The sequence below is a fragment of the Penaeus vannamei genome, chromosome 3 (genome assembly GCF_042767895.1).
Source record: "Penaeus vannamei isolate JL-2024 chromosome 3, ASM4276789v1, whole genome shotgun sequence".
Classification (NCBI taxonomy): domain Eukaryota; kingdom Metazoa; phylum Arthropoda; class Malacostraca; order Decapoda; family Penaeidae; genus Penaeus; species Penaeus vannamei.
The window spans coordinates 30,345,566-30,367,989 of NC_091551.1; the positions used below are offsets into that span (position 1 = coordinate 30,345,566).

The 22,424-nt window shown below is 29.5% G+C and overlaps 2 protein-coding genes across 2 annotated transcripts in view; one reads left to right on the forward strand and one right to left on the reverse strand.

Moving 5' to 3' along the window:
- Nucleotides 1-22,424, reverse strand: part of APC7 (anaphase-promoting complex subunit 7) — a 625,451-nt gene that overhangs the window by 135,251 nt on the left and 467,776 nt on the right. The window lies entirely within an intron of this gene.
- Nucleotides 14,203-17,240, forward strand: LOC113824127 (uncharacterized). The gene is made up of 2 exons (XM_070144153.1): nt 14,203-16,650; nt 17,125-17,240. The coding sequence occupies exon 1, from the start codon at nt 14,203-14,205 to the stop codon at nt 16,285-16,287; it is 2,085 nt and encodes a 694-aa protein (XP_070000254.1). The 3' UTR covers nt 16,288-16,650; nt 17,125-17,240.

Genomic DNA, 22,424 nt, shown 5'->3' on the forward strand with positions numbered 1-22,424 from the left:
ATTATCATTATTATTGTCATTATTGATGGGGTTATCATGGAAATCATCATAATTAGCAGAATTATTGCTAAGATCATCATAATCATCATTGAAACTGGAATAGGGGGGGGGTTTTCGACTCATCTCTCCAAAGGCTGTATTTCACTAGATTTCGCCGGTTTTTCGACTTTTGTTATTTTCTACTTTTAGTCTTTTTCTCATTATAGATGGGCTTTATAATAATTATTTTCATTATTGTCATTATCATCCTCATTATTATCATTACTGTCATCATCGCCCTAATTACCCTTAATATAGTCATTATAATAATCATTATCTTAATTATTAATGTCATTTTCACCATTATAAGGATTTTAATAATGATAATGACAATAATGATAATCCTGGAAATAATAACAACAATAATAAGAATTATAAGAACAATAATAGCCGTGTTATAATTACTTTTATTATTATTTCTGTTATCATTGTGTATTATTATTATTAGGAAAATCATTAGAATAGTGTTGATTATTGCTATTATTGCAATTATTAGGCAAATCATCATTATAATTCTCATTGTATAATCATTATCATAATTTTTGTCCCAATTACTCTCATAATTATGATTATTATCATTATTGTCATTATTGATTGGGTTATCAAAATCATAATTAGCAGAATTATTGCCAAGATTATCAGAATCATCATTGAAACATTTGACTTATGTCTCCAAAGGCTGTATTTCGCCGGTTTTTCGACTTTTGGGATTTTTTTACCTTTAGGCTTTTTTTCTCATTATAGATGGGCTTTATAATGATAATTATCATTATTGTCATTATCATCATCATTATCATCATTACTGTCATTATCGCCCTAATTACCCTTAATATAGTCATTATAATAATCATTATCTTAATTATTAATGTCATTTTCATCATTATAATTATTTTAATAATGATAATTATTCGCTAGATTTCACCGGTTTTTCGACTTTTGGGATTTTTCTACTCTTAGCCTTTTTCTCCATATAGATGGGCTTTATAATGATAATTATCATCATTATCGCCCTAATTACCCTTAATATAGTCATTATAATATTCATTATCTTAATTATTAATGTCATTTTCATGAATATAATTATTTTAGTAATGATAATGACAATAAGGATAATTCTGGAAATAACAACAATAACAGGATTATAATACCAATAATAGCCGTGTTATAATTACTTTTATTATTATTTGTTATCATTGTCGTTATTATTATTAGGAAAATCATTAGAATAGTGTTGATTATTGGTATTAGTGGAATTATTAAGCAAATCATTATGATTATCATTGTATAATTATCATCATGATTATTGTCTTAATTACTCTCATAATTATCATTATTATCCTCATTATTGTCATTATTGATGGGGTTATCCTCAAAATAATCATAATTAGCAGAATTATTGCTAAGGTCATCATAATCATCAATAAAACTGGAAAAGGGGGGTTTTCGACTCATCTCTCCAAAGGCAAGATTTTGCCGGTTTTTCTACTTTTAGGATTTTTCTACTTTTACCCTTTTTCTCATTATAGATGGGATTTATAATGATAATTATCATCAGTATTGTCAGTATCATCATCATTATTATTACTGTCATTATCGCCCTAATTACCCTTAATTTAGACATTATAATAAGCATTATCTTGATTATTAATGCCATTATCATCATTATAATTATTTTAATAATGGTAATGATGATAATGATAATTCTGGAAATAATAACAACAATAATGTTGATTATTGCTATTATTGTAATTATTAGGCAAATCATTATGAGTATCATTGTATAATTATTATCATAATTATTGTCCTAATTGCTCTCATAATTATTAATATTATCGTCATTATTGATGGGGTTATCATCAAAATCATCATAATTAGCAGAATTATATCTAAGGTCATCATAATCATCATTGAAACTGGAAAAAGGGGGGTTTTCGACTCATCTCCCCAAAGGCTGTATTTCGCTAGATTTCGCCAGTTATTCGACTTTTGGGATTTTTCTACTTTTAGCCTTTTTCTTATTATAGATAGGCTTTATAATGATAATTATTCTCATTATTGTCAGTATCATCCTCATTATTATCATTACTGTCATTAGGATTTTCATTATTATTACCCTTAATATAGTCATTATAATAATCATTATCTTAATCATTAATGTCATTTTCAACATTATAATTATTTTAATAATGATAATGACAATAATGATAATTCTGGAAATAATAACAACAATAATAAGGATTATAATAACAATAATAGCCGTGTTATAATTACTTTTATTATTATTTCTGTTATCATTGCCGTTATTATTATTAGGAAAAACATTGGAATAGTGTTGATTATTGCTATTATTGCAATTATTAGGCAAATCATCATTATAGTTATCATTGTATAAATATTATCATAATTATTATCCTAATTACTCTCATAATTGTCATTATCATCGTCATTATTGTCAATATTGATGGTGTTATCATCAAAATCATCATAATTAGCAGAATTATTGCTAAGATCATCATAATCATCATTGAAACTGGAAAAGGGGGGGTTTTCGACTCATCTCTCCAAAGGCTGTATATTTCGCTAGATTTCGCCGGTTTTTCGACTTTTGGTGATTTTTCTAATTTTAACAATTTTCTCATTATAGATGGGCTTTATAATGATAATTATTCTCATTATTGTTATTATCATGATTACTGTCATTATCGCCCTAATTACCCCAAATATAGTCATTATAATAATCATTATCTTAATTATTAATGTCATTTTCATCATTATCATTATTTTAATAATGATAATGACAATAATAATAATTCTGGAAATAATAACAACAATAATAAGGATTATAATAACAATAAGAGCCATGTTATAATTACTTTTATTATTATTTCTGTTATCATTGTCGTTATTATTATTAGGAAGATAATAGAATAGTGTTGATTATTACTATTATTGCAATTATTAGGCAAATCATCATTATGATTATCATTGTATAATCATTATCATAATTATTGTCCTAATTACTCTCATAATTATCATTATTATCGTCATTATTGTCATTATTGATGGGGTTATCATCAAAATCATCATAATTAGCAGAATTATTGCTATTTCGCCGGTTTTTCGAATTTTGGGATTTTTCTACTTTTAGCTTTTTTCTTATTATAGATGATTTTTATAATGATAATTATCATTATTGTCATTATCAGCATTATCATCATTATTGTCATTATCGCCGTATTTACCCTTAATATAGTCATTATAATTATCATTATCTTAATTATTAATGTCATTTTCATCAATATAAATATTTTGATAATGATAATGACAAGAATGATAGTTCTGGAAATAATAACAGCAATAAAAAGTATTATAATAACAATAATAGCCGTGTTATAATTACTATTATTATTATTTCTGTTATCATTGTCGTTATCATTATTAGGAAAATCATTAGAATAGTGTTGATTATTGCTATCATTGCAATTATTAGGCAAATCATCATTATAATTATCATTTTATAATTATTATCACAATTATTGTCGTAATTACTCTCATAATTATCATTATCTTCATTATTATCATTATTGATGGGGTTATCCACGAAATCATCAAAATTAGCAGAATTATTGCTAAGATCATCATAATCATCATTGAAACTGGAAAAAGGGGGGTTTTCGACTCATCTCTGCAAAGGCTGTATTCCGCTAGATTTCGCCGGTTTTTCGACTTTTGGGATTTTTCTACTCTTAGCCTTTTTCTCACTATAGATGGGCTTTATAATGATAATTATCATCATTATGTTCATTATCATCCTCATTATTATTATTACTGTCATTATCGCCCTAATTACCCTTAATATAGTCATTATAATAAGCATTATCTTAATTATTAATGTCATTTTCATCAATATAATTATTTTAGGAATGATAATGACAATACGGATAATTCTGGAAATAATAACAACAATAATAAGGATTATAATAACAATAACAGCCGTCATAATTACTTCTATTATTTCTGTTATCATTATCGTTATTATTATTATTATAATTATAATTATTTTAATAATGGTAATGATGATAATGATAATTCTGGAAATAATAACAACAATAATAATGATTACAATAACTAATAGCCGTGTTATAATTATTATTATTTCTGTTATCATTGTCGTTATTATTATTAGGAAAATCATTAGAATAGTGTTGATTATTGCTATTATTGTAATTATTAGGCAAATCATTATAATTATCATTGTATAATTATTATCATAATTATTGTCCTAATTACTCTCATAATTATCATTATTATCGTCATTATTGTCATTATTGATGGGGTGATCATCAAAATCATCATAATTAGCAGAATTATTGCTAAGGTCATCATAATCATCAATGAAACTAGAAAAAGGGGGGTTTTCGACTCATCTCCCCAAAGGCTGTACTTCACTAGATTTCGCCGGTTTTTCGACTTTTGCGAGTTTTTTTCTACTTTTAGCCATTTTCTCATTATAGATGGGCTTTATAATGATAATTATCATTATTATTGTCAGTATCATCATCATTATTATCATTACTGTTATTATCGCCCTAATTGCCCTTAAAATAGTCATTATAATAATCATCATCTTAATTATTAATGTCATTTTCATCATTATAATTATTTTAATAATGGTAATGATGATAATGATAATTCTGGAAATAATAACAACAATAATAAAAATTATAATAACAGTAATAGCCGTGTTATAATTTCTTTGATTATTATATCTGCTATCATTGTAGTTATTATTATTAGGAAAATCATTAGAATAGTGCTGATTATTGCTATTATTGCAATTATTAGATAAATCATTATAATTATCATTGTATAATTATCATCATAATTATTGTCCTAATTACTCTCATAATTATCATTATTATCGTCATTATTGTCATTATTGATGGGGCTATCATCAAAATCATCATAATAAGCAGAATTATTGCTAAGATCATCATAATTATCCTTGAAAATGGAAAAAGGGGAGTTTTCGAATCATCTCTCCAGAGGCTGTATTTCGCTAGATTTCGCCGGTTTTTCGAATTTTGGGATTTTTCTACTTTTAGCCTTTTTCCTATTATAGATGGCATTTATAATGATAATTACCATTATTGTCATCATCATCATTATCATCATTACTGTCATTATCGCCCTAATTACCTTTAATATAGTCATTATAATAATCAATATCCTAATCATTGATGTCATTTTCATCATTATAATCATTTTGATAATGATAATGACAATAACGATAATTCTGGAAATAATAACAATAATAAGGATTATAATAACAATAATTGCCGTGTTATAATTACTTTTATTATTATTTCTGTTATCATTGTCGTTATTATTAATAGGAAAATCATTAGAATAGTGTTGATTATTGCTATTATTGCAATTATTAGGCAAATCATCATTATAATCATCATTGTATAATTATTATCATAATTATTGTCCTAATTACTCTCATAATTATCATTTTTATCGTCATTATTGATGGTGTTATCCTCAAAATCATCATAATTAGCAGAATTATTGCTAAGATCATCATAATCATCATTGAAACTAGAAAAAGGGGGGTTTTCGACTCATCTCTCCAAAGGCTGTATTTCGCTAGATTTCGCCGTTTTTTTTTATTTTAGGGATTTTTCTACTCTTAGCCTTTTCTCATTATAGATGGGCTTTATAATGATAATTATCATCATCCTCATTATTATCATTATTGTCATTATCGCCCTAATTACCCTTAATATAGTCTTCATAATAATAATTATCTTAATTATTAATGTGATTTTTGGGGGGATTTTTTTACTTTTAGCCATTTTCTCATTATAGATGGGCTAGATTTCATCGTTTACGCCCTAATTACCCTTAATATAGTCTTCATAATAATAATTATCTTAATTATTAATGTGATTTTTGGGGGGATTTTTTTACTTTTAGCCATTTTCTCATTATAGATGGGCTAGATTTCATCGTTTACGCCCTAATTACCCTTAACATAGTCTTCATAATAATAATTATCTTAATTATTAATGTCATTTTTGGGGGGATTTTTTTACTTTTAGCCATTTTCTCATTATAGATGGGCTTAATAATTATAATTATTCTCATTATTGTCATTATCATCATCATTATTATCATTACTGTTAATATCTTCCTAATTACCCTTAATATACTCATTATAATAATCATTATTTTAATTATTAATGTCATTTTCATTATTATAATTATTTTAATAATGATAATGACAATAATGATAATTCTGGGAAAATAACAACAATAATAAGGATTATAATAATAATAGGCGCGTTATAATTACTTTTATTATTATTTCTGTTATCATTGCCGTTATTATTATTAGGAAAATCATTAGAATAGTGCTGATTATTGCTATTATTGCAATTATTAGGCAAATCATCATTATAATTATCATTGTATAATTATTATCATAATTATTGTCCCAATTACTCTCATAATTATTGTCCCAATTACTCTCATAATTATCATTATTATCGTCATTATTGTCATTATTGATGGGGTTATCAACAAAATCATCATAAGCAGAATTATTGTTAAGATCATCATAATCATCATTGAAACTGGAAAAAGGGGGGTTTTCGACTCATCTCTCCAAAGGCTGTATTTCGCTTGATTTCACCGGTTTTTCGACTTTTGGGATTTTTTAACTTTTAGCCTTTTTCTCATTATAGATGGGCTTTATAATAATAATTATTCTCATTATTGTCATTATCATCCTCATTATTATCATTACTGTCATTATCGCCCTAATTACCCTTAATATAGTCTTAATATTATCTTAATTATTAATGTCATTTTCATCATTATAATTATTTTAATAATGATAATGACAATAATGATAATTCTGGAAATAATAACAACAATAATAAGGATTATAATAATAATTGCCGTGTTATAATTACTTTTATTATTATTTATGATATCATTGTCGTTATTATTATTAGGAAAATCATTAGAATAGTGTTGATTATTGCTATTATTGCAATTATTAGGCAAATCATCATTATAATTATCATTGTATTAATATTATCATAATTATTGTCCTAATTACTCTCATAATTCGACTCATCACTCCGAAGGCTGTATTTCGCTAGATTTCGCCGGGTTTTCGGGATTTTTCTACTTTTAGCCTTTTTCTCATTATAAATTGGTTTTATAATGATAATTATCATTATTTCATAATCATCATTATTATCATTACTATTATTATCGCGCTAATTACCCTTAATATAGTCATTATAATAATCATTATCTTAATTATTGTCATTTTCATCATTATAATTATTTTAATAATGATAATGACAATAATGATAGTTCTTGAAATAATATCAACAATAATAAGGGTTATAATAACAATAATAGCCGTGTTATAATTACTTTTATTATTTTTGTTATCATTGTCGTTATTATTATTAGGAATATCATTAGAATACTGTTGATTATTGCTATTATTGCAATTATTAGGCAAATCATTATAAGTATCATTGTATAATTATTATAATAATTATTGTCCTAATTACTCTCATAATTATCATTATTATCGTCTTTATTGATGGGGTTATCATCAAAATCATCATAATTAGCAGAATTATTGCTAAGATCATCATGATCATTTAAACTGGAAAAAGGGGGGTTCTCGAAATTCTTTATTTCGCTAGATTTCGCCAGCTTTTCGACTTTTGGGATTTTTCTACTTTTAGCCTTTTTCTCATTATAGATGGGCTTCATAATGATAATTATCATCATTATTGTTATTATCATCCTCATTATTATCATTACTGCCATTATCGCTCTAATTACCTTTAATATAATCATTATAATAATCGTTATCATAATTATCAATGTCATTGTCATCATTATAACGATTTTGATAATGATAAAGACAATAATGATAATTCTGGTAATAACAACAATAATAAGGATTATAAAAATAATAGTCGTGTTATAATTACTTTTTTATTTCTGTTATCATTGTCATTATCATTATTAGGAAAATCATTTGAATAGTGTTGATTATTGCTATTATTGCAATTATTAGGCAAATCATTATAATTATGATTGTATAATTATTATCATAATAGTCCTAATTACTCTCATAGTTATCATTATTATCGTGATTATTGTCATTATTGATGGGGTTATCATGAAAATCATAATTAGCAGAATTATTGCTAAGGTCATCATAATCATCATTTAAACTGGAAAAAGGGGGGTTTTCGACTCATCTCTCCAAAGGCTGTATTTCGCTAGATTTCGTCGTTTTACTGTCATAATCGCCCTAATTACCCTTAATATAGTCATTAAAATAATCATTATCTTAATTATTAATGTCATTTTCATCATTGTAATTATTTTAATAATGATAATGACAATAATGATAATTCTGGAAATAACAACAATAATAAGGATCATCATCATCATTATTATCATTACTGTCATTATCGCCCTAATTACCCTTAATATAGTCATTATAATAATCATTACCTTAATTATTAATGTCATTTTCATCATTATATTTATTTTAGTAATGATAATGACAATAATGGTAATTCTGGAAATAACAACAATAATAAGGATTATAATAACAATAATGGCCGTGTTATAATTACTTTTATTATTATTTGTTATCATTGTCGTTATCATTATTAGGAAAATCATTAGAATAGTGTTGATTATTGCTGTTATTGCAATTATTAAGCAAATCATAATAATGTATGATTATAATTATCATTGTATAATTATTATCATAATTATTATGCTAATTACTCTCATAATTATCATTATTATCGTCATTATTGTCATATTGATGGGGTCATCATCAAAATCATCATTATTAGCAGAATTATCGCTAAGATCATCATAATCATCATATAACTGGGAAAAGGGGGGTTTTCGACTCATCTCTCCAAAGGCTGTATTTCGCTAGATTTCGCCGGTTTTTCGACTTTTGTGATTTTTCTACTTTTCTACTAGCCTTTTTCTCATTATAGATGGGCTTTATAATGATAATTATCATTATTGTCATTATCATCCTCATTATTATCATTACTGTCAGTATCGCTCTAATTATCCTTAATATAGTCATTATAATAATGATTATCTTAATCATTGATGTCATTTTCATCATTATAATTATTTGAATAATGATAATGACAATAATGATAAGTCTGGAAATAATAACAATAAGAAGGATTATAATAACAATAATAGCCGTGTTATAATTGTTTCTATTATTATTTCTGTTATCATTATCGTTATTATTATTTGGAAAATCATTAGAATAGTGTTGATTATTGCTATTATTGCAATTATTAGGCAAATCATCATCATAATTATCATTGTATAATTATTATCATAATTATTGTGCTAATTAATCTATTAATTATTTATTATCATCGTCATTATTGTCATTATTGCTGGGGTTATCATCAAAATCATCATAATTAGCAGAATTATTGCTAAGATCATCATAATAATCATTTAAACTGGAAAAAGGTTTTTTTTTCGACTCATCTTTCCAAAGGCTGTATTTCGTTAGATTTCGCCGGTTTTTCGACTTTTGGGATTTTTCTACTTTTAGCTACATAATGATAATTATCGTCATTATTGTCATTATCATCCTCATTATTATCATTACTGTCATTATCGCCCTAATTACCCTTAATATAGTCATTACAATTATCATTATCTTAATTATTAATGTCATTTTCATCATTATAATTATCTTAATAATGATAATGACAATAATGATAATTCTGGAAATAACAACAATAATAAGGATTGTAATAACAATAACAGCCGTCATAATTACTTCTATTATTTCTGTTATCATTATCGTTATTATTATTAGGAAAATCATTAGTATAGTGTTGATTATTGCTATTATTGCAATTATTAGGCAAATCATCATTATAATTATCATTGTATAATTATTATCATAATTATTATCCTAATTACTCTCATTATTATTATTATTATCGTGATTATTGTCATTATTGATGGTGTTATCATCAAAATCATCATAATTAGCAGAATTATTGCTAAGATAATCATAATCATCATTGAAACTGGAAAAAGGGGTGTAAAGGAATCAAGGATTCCTTGTCTGATATTATATATATAGAGTTTAGATCAAGAATTTATTTGATTTAATGTATTAACATGAGAATGATTATTTAATTTCATTTAGTTTGTAATGTTGGCTACAGTGACGTTAGAGTTGTACGAACGCCCTACAAAAACGCATTGTTGTGAATCCGCGGAGCCCCTCTAGAGAGCCACGTGAGACGTCTTGTGCTGCGTACTTTTAAATTATTCTTGTTTTATAAAGATTTGGGCCAGCCACACTGTAAGTCAACTATTTATACTGTTATTAATGTATTGTTCAGATGTTAGAGCATATGTTAATAACAAAGTTGTGTCTTTTATGTGATATATAACTTGAAATTATGTGATATAAGTAGTCCCATTCCTATTGTACTCTTATATTTTTACCAAGCTTTATTTCAGTTATTTACCAAAGAATAATGTTTTGTTTCCTATTCATTTAATGAAAGTATCTAGTCTTTAACTATTGATCTTTTATAAAGTGCCTTAATAACTCAGGAAATGTCATAAGATAGTATAAGGAATAAGAAGTTATTTGTTTGTTTAATGTTTATATATATGTTAGTCTTGCAGTATTTTTATAATTTTCTATTGATTTGTTCTTAATATTTCTATCTCATATTGTATTAATATTATTTGATATTTGTATGATTCATTTACTTTATTTTTGTACAACTTTTTATTTCCAAAACTGTGAAGATTTATTTTCTTACATCTTTTCACCTCACATCACGTGCACACTCACGCGTACGTGTATGTTGTCATCTTGCAAGTTGGATACACTGCTCATACCTACCAGCTTGTGATCATGACAATAAAGGTTTAACTGACTGCTAGTGTTTTACTGGAGGCAGTACAGTGAAAAGAGTTGCTAGCCCTTCTTCTAAGGCTAAAGTGAAAAGAGTTGCTAGCCCTTCTTCTAAGGCTATAGTGAAAAGAGTTGCTAGCCCTTCTTCTAAGGCTATAGTGAAAAGAGTTGCTAGCCATCTTCTATGCCCAGAGTGAGATATCTAACAAGCTGAGTGAAAAGAGTCAGCCTTCTGTTGAGTGAAGAGTTATACAACTATCAACTAAGGAAAGTCTCTCTCAGCATCTTGCCGAATAACTTCAGGAGAATTGTTCAGCATGTCGACTACAAGCAACGCAGACGTTCACATTAAAATGGAAGCGGAGGAGGATCCACAGCAGGAACCCCACCCACAGTTAGACCCAGATGAAACAAGACCGTCTGGAGCAAGAATAAGGACCCTTACAGAAAAAGGAGAAGAACTGTACATTTCCACAACCACCAAATATTTGGATCAGCTCTCTCAAGTGCAGTGTACAGTTGAAGACCTAATGTTAAGGTATTATAAAGGCGGTGCAGCCGCAGAAAGTGATAGTGAATATAAGAAAGCTCTTGAAAAGAACTTAGATTCTTATTCAAGGTGTGTAAATCAGTTTTTAGAGTATTTGAGTAGAACAAATACGGAAGAAAGCAGGAAAGATTATATGAAGTACAAAGCAAAAAGTGATGTGATCATACGTGATATAAAGAAAGAGTTAGAATATCTTGATAAAAGATATGCAGTTGAAGAAGTTAAGTCTGAGTGCTCGGAGAAATTAAGTGCTAAATCAGTTGCAGAAAGTGTCTCAGCTATGTTGTTAAGTAAAAGAATACAAGCTGAAGCCACAAAAGTTAAGCTTGAAAGTGCATTGAAAGAGGCAGAAATAAAGAAAAGAAAAGCAAAGTTACAGTGTGAGGAGGCAGAAATTGAAGCAGAATTAGAATTATGTGTGTCTCGTCGCAATGCTCAGTTGGCTGAAGTTGAGTACAGAGTAGTGTGTGAAGAAAGTAGTGATAAGTTGTCATCTATTTCAGGTAGAATACCTGGTGTACAGTTACAACAGAAAGTTCTTTCACAAGAACTCCTGCAACAAGAGACAGCAGATTCTTTAAGTCGTGTCAAGCAGTACGTGGAAGATCAGAACAAGGTACCAGAATTTGATCTCAACCCTTCTTTGGAACAAGCTATGCCTGTCATACAACCTCTTCGTAGTCAGCCCAGTGATGCCAAGGCTAATCCTGTGAGTAACAGTTGTTGTGGAGAATTGTCGCATTTCCTTTTGAAGAAGGAAATTTCCCTGGCACGTTTCAGTCCATTTGATGATCGTCCTGAGTCTTATGTGCCTTGGAAAATTACTTTTCAGCAGACCATTCAAGATCTGCATGTTACGTCTTTGGAAGAAGTTGACCTTTTACTCCGGTGGCTGGGCCCTGAGTCGTCCAAATTTGCACAGAGTATAAGGACTTCCAATATACATGATCCAAGTAAGTGCATCAAGTTGATATGGAAGAGGCTTGAAGATAGATATGGCAGTCCTGAGATTATTGAAGCATCTATCAAGAAGAAACTAGAAAAGTTTCCTAAGGTTACGTTCAGAGATCCCAAGAAACTGTATGATCTGCATGATCTTCTCTGCGAAGTACAGTCGCTTAAAGAAAATCCACTTTACGAGAAACTGTTTGGACACTTTGACACATCTGCAGGAATAAACCCTGTGATAAGCAAGTTACCTCCTTCAGTACAAGGAAAATGGCGAGACAAAGCATCCAACTACAAGAAAACACAAGGTGTGTTATTCCCACCCTTTTCTTATTTTGTAGACTTCATTTCTGACGTTGCACAAATCCATAATGATCCAGGATTTAATTTTGAGCCAGAAGTAAAATCTCATATAGACAAGACTTCAAAGCTAGATAAATTTAAAGTAACTACAAAGAAGACTAGTGCCTGATGAAGAAGCCCTTAAATGTATAATACATTGGACCAACCATTCTCTACATGAATGTAAAAGCCAAAGTCTTTAGAAGAACGCAAGAAACTTCTGAAAGAAAATAAAATATGTTTTAAGTGTTGCATCTCGAAGAACCACTTAAGTAGAGATTGTCCAGAGGACATAACCTGTAAAGACTGTGGAAGTAAATACCATTGCACTGCTATGCATTTGAAGAAATTTCAGTCTGTTCCTGAGACAAGTACTAAGGCTCATGGCAGGGAGAAGCCGGAGCAGAGTGTTGTCAAAGAGTCAGGACGTGAACAAGCTTTAAATGTGACCAACAAGAGTACTGGTGTATGTGAGGAATTTCCTGGAAAGTCTTGTGCTAAAATTTTGCCAGTTTACGTTTTTCATGAGAGTAACCCGAGGAAGCGTATGAAGTCATATGTTATATTAGATGATCAGGGTAACAAATCTTTAGCTAAAGGAGAGCTTTTAGATTTCTTTGATGTTCGCTCTGTGGCAGAGGAATACATCATAACTAGTTGCTCTGGCCGTTCAGTTATGACAGGAAGGAAAGCTGGTGGACTATGCATACAAGCTGTTGATGGTAGTCTACAGATGAGCCTTCCTACAGTCATCGAATGTGATGAACTTCCAAATAATAGGACTGAGATTCCAACTCCCAACATTGCTCGACTTCATCCACACCTCAAAGACATTGGTTCAGAAATTTCACCTCTTGATGATCAGGCTCAGATTCAATTATTGATTGGTAGAGATCTACCCGAAGCTCACCATGTACTAGATCAAGTAACAGGTCCACCAGGTACACCCTTTGCCCAGAAGATGAAGTTAGGCTGGGTAATTGTAGGTGAAGTCTGCCTGGGGAAGCATCACGCAACAAAGAATGTGAATGTAAGGAAAATATATGTAAATCCTGATGGTCGACCATCAGTCTTGAAGCCTTGTCCAAGTTGTATATGTGTACAAGAAGACACAAGATATCACAGTGGTTTTACACCATGGAAGGAAAATGATATTGGTTCTACAGTGTTTCACCGAACCAAAAATGATGACGAACCTGGAAAATCCACAGAAGACAAAATGTTCTTGAAGTTAATGGAGAAAGAATTTGTCAAAGAACCAGCAGGTAACTGGAGTGCACCTTTACCTTATAAGCCCTTATAGAAAAGATTACCGAACAATAAATCCATGGCTGTGAGACGTGCCAATAGCCTAGCCAAGAGTCTTCAGTTCAATTCTGTTAAAAGAGAACATTTCCTAGACTTTATGAAAAAGCTTTTTGAAAGAGGTCATGCTGAAATAGCACCACCTTTGAAAGAAAATGAAGAATGTTGGTATCTTCCAGTGTTTGGAGTGTATCATCCAAAGAAACCTAGTCGTATCAGGTGTGTTTTTGACTCTGCTGCTAAGTTTAGAGGTACATCATTGAATGATGTGTCGATGACAGGTCCTGACCTAAATAATTCCCTGTTGGGTGTACTTCTACGTGTTCAAAAGAATAGAGTGAACCGTATTCACAGGTCAACTAAGCCAGAGCAATGGAATTATGTTCCTACATCTGTGAATCCAGCTGATCGAGCAACTCGCTCTATGGTGAATGATTTCTCGTGTAATGACATATGGCTGAAAGGACCTGAAACATTTCTGAGTAGGCGTCATGATCTTGCTCAAGAAACTCCACAGCTAGTTCAACCAGAAGATGATAAGGAAGTAAGGCCAGATGCTCTGGTAAAGGCAGCTAAAACCTGTGTGATTGACAATTTATCAATTGGGTGTCACAGATTTGAAAGGTTCTCTGAGTGGTATCGCCTAGTAAATACTGTTGCTTTATTGCAGAGATGTGCATGTGCCAAATCATTTAAAGGTAGAGCTGATAGAAGTGTAGAGTCTTTCAGAAAAGCTGAAATATTTGTGATCAAAGCAGTTCAAAAGGAAACTTACAAAGAAGAAATTAGACTTGTTGAAGCAAAAATGCATCTTCCAAAATCTACCTCGATTATGGCTCTCAACCCGTACTTAGATGAAGATGGTGTGTTAAGGGTTGGCAGAAGATTGCAACAATCAAGTCTTGGAAGTTACCAGAAACATCCAATCATTTTGCCTGGTAAAAGTCATATTTCTACACTTATAGTACGTTACTATCACCAAAGTGTTCGACACCAAGGACGTCATCTTACAGAAGGAGCTGTTAGATCTGGTGGATATTGGATTACAGGCGTGAAACGGTTGATCTCATCAATCTTACACTCCTGTGTCCAGTGTAGAAAGTTACGAGGTAAAGAAGAAGTCCAGTTGATGAGTGATCTACCAGCAGATCGCTTAGAACATACTCCACCCTTTACCAATGTTGGAGTTGATGCTTTTGGACCTTGGACTATAACGACACGCAGAACTCGTGGTGGATCAGCAAATTCTAAACGGTGGGCTATTTTGTTCACTTGTCTTACAACAAGAGCAATACACATTGAGTTGGTAGAAGAAATGTCCTCTTCAGCTTTTATTAATGCACTTAAAAGATTTGAAGCTCTCAGAGGTAAAGTTAAACTGTATAGATCTGACCGAGGAACCAACTTTGTTGGTGCAACTGATAGCCTCAAGATAGATGCAGTAAATGTGGAAGAAAAGAAGATAGTAGACCATCTGTACCAAACAGGCACTAAATGGATCTTCAACGCTCCCCATTCATCGCACATGGGAGGTGTATGGGAACGCCTCATTCGAATCTGCCGGAAGATCTTAGAGTCAATGCTAGCTGAAACTCCTTATAAAACTTTGACGCATGAAGTGTTATCAACCTTCATGGCAGAAGTATGTGCCATAGTGAACAATCGACCAATAATAAACGTATCAAGTGATCCAGAAAACCCTTTCATCTTGTCACCTGCCACCATTCTTACTCAGAAAGTTGGAATAGACCATGTAGAAGATTCAGTAGGAGAAATTGATACAAAAGACCTTTTGAAAACAGAATGGAAATGTGTTTCTGCCCTCTCAGAAATATTTTGGAATCGTTGGAAAAAAGAATATCTGCACACACTCCAAGAACGTAGAAAATGGTGTTGTGCAAAACCTAATCTCACTGAAGGTGATGTTGTGTTATTGAAAGACAGAAGTGTTTGTCGTACACAATGGCCATATGGAATTGTAAGAGCTATCCAAAGTGAAGATGGCAAAGTAAGGAAAGTGGAGTTAAAGGTTATGAGAGATGGAAAGCCAGTTGTGTACACAAGACCAATTTCAGAGTTAATTCTTTTGGTTTCTGGTGCTAAGTAGCTAATTTTATTTGAACAAGTCACATTTCAGTTCCTATTTGTCATTTAATCAGTATTAGAGTAGTGATATCAAATTTGTTGATATCAGGCAGGGAGTGTAAAGGAATCAAGGATTCCTTGTCTGATATTATATATATAGAGTTTAGATCAAGAATTTATTTGATTTAATGTATTAACATGAGAATGATTATTTAATTTCATTTAGTTTGTAATGTTGGCTACAGTGACGTTAGAGTTGTACGAACGCCCTACAAAAACGCATTGTTGTGAATCCGCGGAGCCCCTCTAGAGAGCCACGTGAGACGTCTTGTGCTGCGTACTTTTAAATTATTCTTGTTTTATAAAGATTTGGGCCAGCCACACTGTAAGTCAACTATTTATACTGTTATTAATGTATTGTTCAGATGTTAGAGCATATGTTAATAACAAAGTTGTGTCTTTTATGTGATATATAACTTGAAATTATGTGATATAAGTAGTCCCATTCCTATTGTACTCTTATATTTTTACCAAGCTTTATTTCAGTTATTTACCAAAGAATAATGTTTTGTTTCCTATTCATTTAATGAAAGTATCTAGTCTTTAACTATTGATCTTTTATAAAGTGCCTTAATAACTCAGGAAATGTCATAAGATAGTATAAGGAATAAGAAGTTATTTGTTTGTTTAATGTTTATATATATGTTAGTCTTGCAGTATTTTTATAATTTTCTATTGATTTGTTCTTAATATTTCTATCTCATATTGTATTAATATTATTTGATATTTGTATGATTCATTTACTTTATTTTTGTACAACTTTTTATTTCCAAAACTGTGAAGATTTATTTTCTTACAGCTTTTCACCTCACATCACGTGCACACTCACGCGTACGTGTATGTTGTCATCTTGCAAGTTGGATACACTGCTCATACCTACCAGCTTGTGATCATGACAATAAAGGTTTAACTGACTGCTAGTGTTTTACTGGAGGCAGTACAAGGGGGGTTTTCGACTCATCTCTCCAAAGGCCGGTTTTCGCTAGATTTCGCCGGTTTTTCGACTATTGGAATTTTACTCATTATAATAATAAAAATGTTATTATTTCCATTCTCATTATTAGTATGAAAATTATCAGAATAGAGTTCATTATTGCTATTATTACAGTAGTTATGAAAATTATCATTATAATTATTATTTATTATTATCATTATTATTATTGTCATTATCATCATAATTATCATCATTAGTGTTAATAATAAAGGATATATGAACATCATTATAATTACCTGCATTAATGTTGAAATCATCATAATTATCATTTAAAAGGGAATTTTTGTTTTCGACCTTTCTCTCAAAAGGCTGTAATACGGAAGATTTTGCCGTTTTTTCGAACTTTAGGATTTTATTAGTTTTAGCCTTTATTTCATTATAAATGGACTCTATGATTATTATTATCATCATTATTGTCATTGTTCTTATGATTATCACTGTAATTTTCATCATTATAACTATTTTTATAATGATAATAACAAAAATAATAATTTTAGAAATAATGACAATAATACTCATAATAACAATAATGATGATATTATTATAATTTCTATTGTCATTATTTGTATGAAGATTATTAGAATAGAGTTAAATATTGCTATTATTGCAGTAATTATCGAAATTATAATTATAGTTATCATTTTATTATTATCATTATTATTGTCATTATCATCATAATTATCACCATTATTGTTAATAATGAAGGAATTATCATAAAAATCATCATTACCTGAATTAATGTTAAAATCATCATAATTATCATTTATAAGCGAAAAAAGTGTTTTTTTCGACCTTTCTCTCAAAAGGCTGTAATACGCTTGATTTAGCCGTTTTTCGACTTTTGGGATTTTATTTCATTATAAATGGATTCTATGATGATTATTATCATTATCATCATTATTGTCATTATACTTATGATTATCATCATTATAGTCATTATCGTCATGATTATCATTATCATTATTGCAGTTATAATGATTATTATGCTAATTATTACTGTCATTTTCATCATTATAACAATTTTTATAATCATAATAGCAATAATGATAATTTTAGAAATAATAATGACAATAATACTCATAATAATAACAATAATAATGTTATTATTATTATTTGTATTGTCATTATTAGTTAATTATTGCTATTATTGCATTATCAAAATTACCATTATAATTATCATTTTATTATTATTATCATTGTTTTTATTGCCATTATCATCATAATTATCATTATAATTGTTAATAATAAAGGAAAGATGAAAATCATCATAATAATCACTTAAAAGCGAAAAAGGGTGTTTTTCGACATTTCTCTCGAAAGGCTGTAATACGCTAGATTTTGCCGTTTTTTTCGACTTTTGGGATTTTATTACTTCTGGCCTTTATTTCATTATAAATGGACTAAATGATAATTATTATCATCATTATCATCATTATTGTAAATATTCTTATGATTATCATCATTATAGTCATTATCGTCATGGTTATCTTTATTATCATTATCATTATCGCAGCTATAATGAATATTATGCTAAGTATTAGTCATTTTCATCAGTATAACTATTTTTATAATGATAATAACAATAATGATAATTTTAAAAATAATAATGACTAATACTAATTATAATAACAATAATAATGATATTTTTATTATATCTATTTTCATTATTAGTATGAAAATTATTAGAATAGAGTTAATTATTGCTATCATTAAAGTAATTATCAAAATTATCATTGTAATTATCATTTTCTTATTTTATTCATTTGATATTATTGTCATTATCATCATAATTATCATCATTATTATTATTAATAAAGGAATTATCATGAAAATCATCATAATTACCTGAATTAATGATAAAATCATCATAATTACCATTAAAAAGACTACGCTAGATTTTGCCGTTTTTTTCGACTTCTAGGATTTTATTAGTTTTAGCCTTTATTTCATTATAAATGGACTCTGTGATTATTATTATCATCATTATCATTATTGTCATTATTCTTATGATTATCATCATTATAGTCATTACCGTCATGATTATCATTATTATCATTATCATTATTGCAGTTATAATGATTATTATGCTAATTGTTAATGTTATTTTCATCATAAATATTTTTATAATGTTGATAATAATGATTATTTCATTAATAATAATGACAATAATACTCATTATAATAACAATAATAATGATATTATTATTTCTATTCTCATTATTAATATGAAACTTATTAGAATAGAGTTAATTATTGCCATTATTGCAGTAATTATCAAAATTATCAATATAATTATCGATGTATTATTATTATCAATATTATTGTTGTCATTATCATCAGAATTATCATAATTATTGTTAATAATAAAGAAATTATCATGAAAATCATCATAAATACCTGAATTAATGTTAAAAGCATCATAATTATCACTTAAAAGCGAAAAGGAATTTTTTTTTTTCGACGTTTCTCTCATAAAGCAGTAATACGCTAGATTCTTTTCTGATACTTTTCATACTAATATTGAGAATAGAAATAATAATAACATCATTATTATTGCTATTATAATGAGTATTATTGTCATAATTATTTCTTAAATTTTCTTTCTTGTTATCATTATAAAAATAGTTATAATAATGAAAATGAAAGCAATAATTAGCATAATAATCATTATAACTGCAATAATGATAATAATGATAATCATGACGATAATGACTATAATGATGATAATCATAAGAATAATGACAATAATGATGAGGATGATAATAATAATCACAGTCCATTTATAATGAAATAAAGGCTAAAACTAATAAAATCCCAAAAGTCGAAAAACGGCAAAATCTAGCGTATTACAGCCTTTTGAGAGAAAGGTCGAAAAAAAACCTTTTTCGCTTTTAAATGATAATAATGATGATTTTAACATTAATTCAGGTAGTTATGAAGATTTTATTGTTAATTCCTTTATTATTAACAATAATGATGATAATTATGATGATACTGAGAATAATAATAATGATAATAATGATAAAAATAATAAAGTCATAATTATAATGATAATTTTGACAATTACTGCAATAATTAACTCTATTCTGATAATTTTCATATACATTCAGGTTAACAGTTTACTTCCATGTTTTCATTGGAGATAACATGTTCCTCATCTTCATTGCAGTTAACAGGCTTGCAGAGTCAATACAAATAGCCCAATATTGATAATGATGATAACGGTAATAACAATGATAATGAGAGTAATAATGACAATTATAAGAGTAATAATGATAGTAGTATCATTACTTTTATCATTATTATTACCGTTATTATTATTATTACTATTATTGCCATTATTACTATTATTATCATTATTATTATTTTTACTATTATTATCATTATTATTTTTTTTTCTATTATTATCACAATAATTTTGATTATAACTATTGCAACTGCAATAATAATAATTATAAGAATGATGATAATGACAATAATTATATTAATGATGACGAGTTTCCCATTTTTCAATTTAGAATGATAATTATGAAGATTTGGGCAATAATTACGGGAATTCTGCATATGAATATGATAATTGAGTTAATGATGATAACTATGATAATGATGAAGTAATAATAATTTTGGTAATGCAATAATATTCAATAACCTCATAATATTGATAATAATAATAGCCATAATAGTGGTAAAATATCTATTTAAAATGATAATTATGGTGATTTTGGAAATTGTGATTAAAGAAAATTGATCCATTTTGAAAATGAGAATTGCAATAAAATCCAATATTCTCATGATAGTACTTCTAATAAGGACATCATTAGTTATATTAATTATAATAATAGGTACTATGGACATCACTAGCTATATTAATTATAATAATAGGAATGATAATAATATTGATACAAATGAAAATTATGATAATGGTAGTATCAATATTAATTCAAGTATCATCATCATCATTGTGGAGCTAACGCCGACGGGGGCGCATAGCCGCATCCACCCTTTGCTTGTACCTGCAAGGGTCCCTCATGGCAAGTCGCCAGGCAGGGACTCGGCCCATCTCAAACTCCTCGCGACAGGTTTGATCGATCAGCCCAAGCCACGACTTCCTAGGTCGACCCACAGGCCTCCTCCACCCAGGGTTGTCTCGAACAGAGACAACCTGGTGGGCAGGATCATCCTGGGGGAAGCGAGCCGGGTGGCCGTAAACCCTGAGTTGACGATCACGGATTGTGCAGGTAATAGGTCCTGTGCCAGTCTCACGGTAGAGCCGTTGGTTGGACACATGGTCCTGCCAACAGTACCCCATGATCCGGCGCAAGGACCTATTACAAAAGGCATCAAGTCGAGACTCCAAGGCGCAGGATAGTATCCAGGTTTCACTACCATATAGCAAAATCAGGGCCTTGAAGACACGAAGCTTGGTCCTTCTGCATAAGTACCGGCATCTCCAAATACTCTTGTCAAGAGAGTTCATGACCCCTGCTGCCAGGCCAATCCGTCTACTGACTTCATGGTCTGACAGCCCAGAGTTATGAACTACACTACCAATGTATGTAAAGCTCTCTGTGACTTCAATGTCCTCGCCGCAAGCACGTACCGACTGAACAGGTTCTCCTAGCAAGTACCCAAAGTCCTGGATCTTGGTCTTGGTCCAGGAGACCTCTAGACCCAAGGGCTTCGCTTCATTACTAAATGCATCGAGAGCCACCACTAAGGATTCCAAAGACGCAGATAGAATGGCAACATCATCAGCAAAGTCACGGTCGGTAACCTTGATATTGCTTAGAGTAGCTCCACAATGACTTTGAATAGTAGCTCTGCCCATTATCCAGTCCATGCAAGTGTTGAAAAGAAGCTTGACAGGCCCCCACCACACTTTACAGCACTTTCAGTACCAGTATACAGACTTGCTATTAGTCCAATAATCCTTGTTGGAATTCCTCTCAGTTTCAAGATCTCCCAGAGTGACTCCCGATGCACCGTATCGAATGCCTTCTTGAGGTCGATGTAGGCTGCAAGCAAATTCACGACGACGCTCTATATGACTCGAAGTGCTAGGATACGGTCTATTGGACTTACCAGTAATTCAAGTATAATAATATT

Coding starts and splice junctions, on each gene's coding strand:
- LOC113824127 (XM_070144153.1), top strand. CDS start 14,203: ATGGCTGTGAGACGTGCCAATAGCCTAGCCAAGAGTCTTCAGTTCAAT.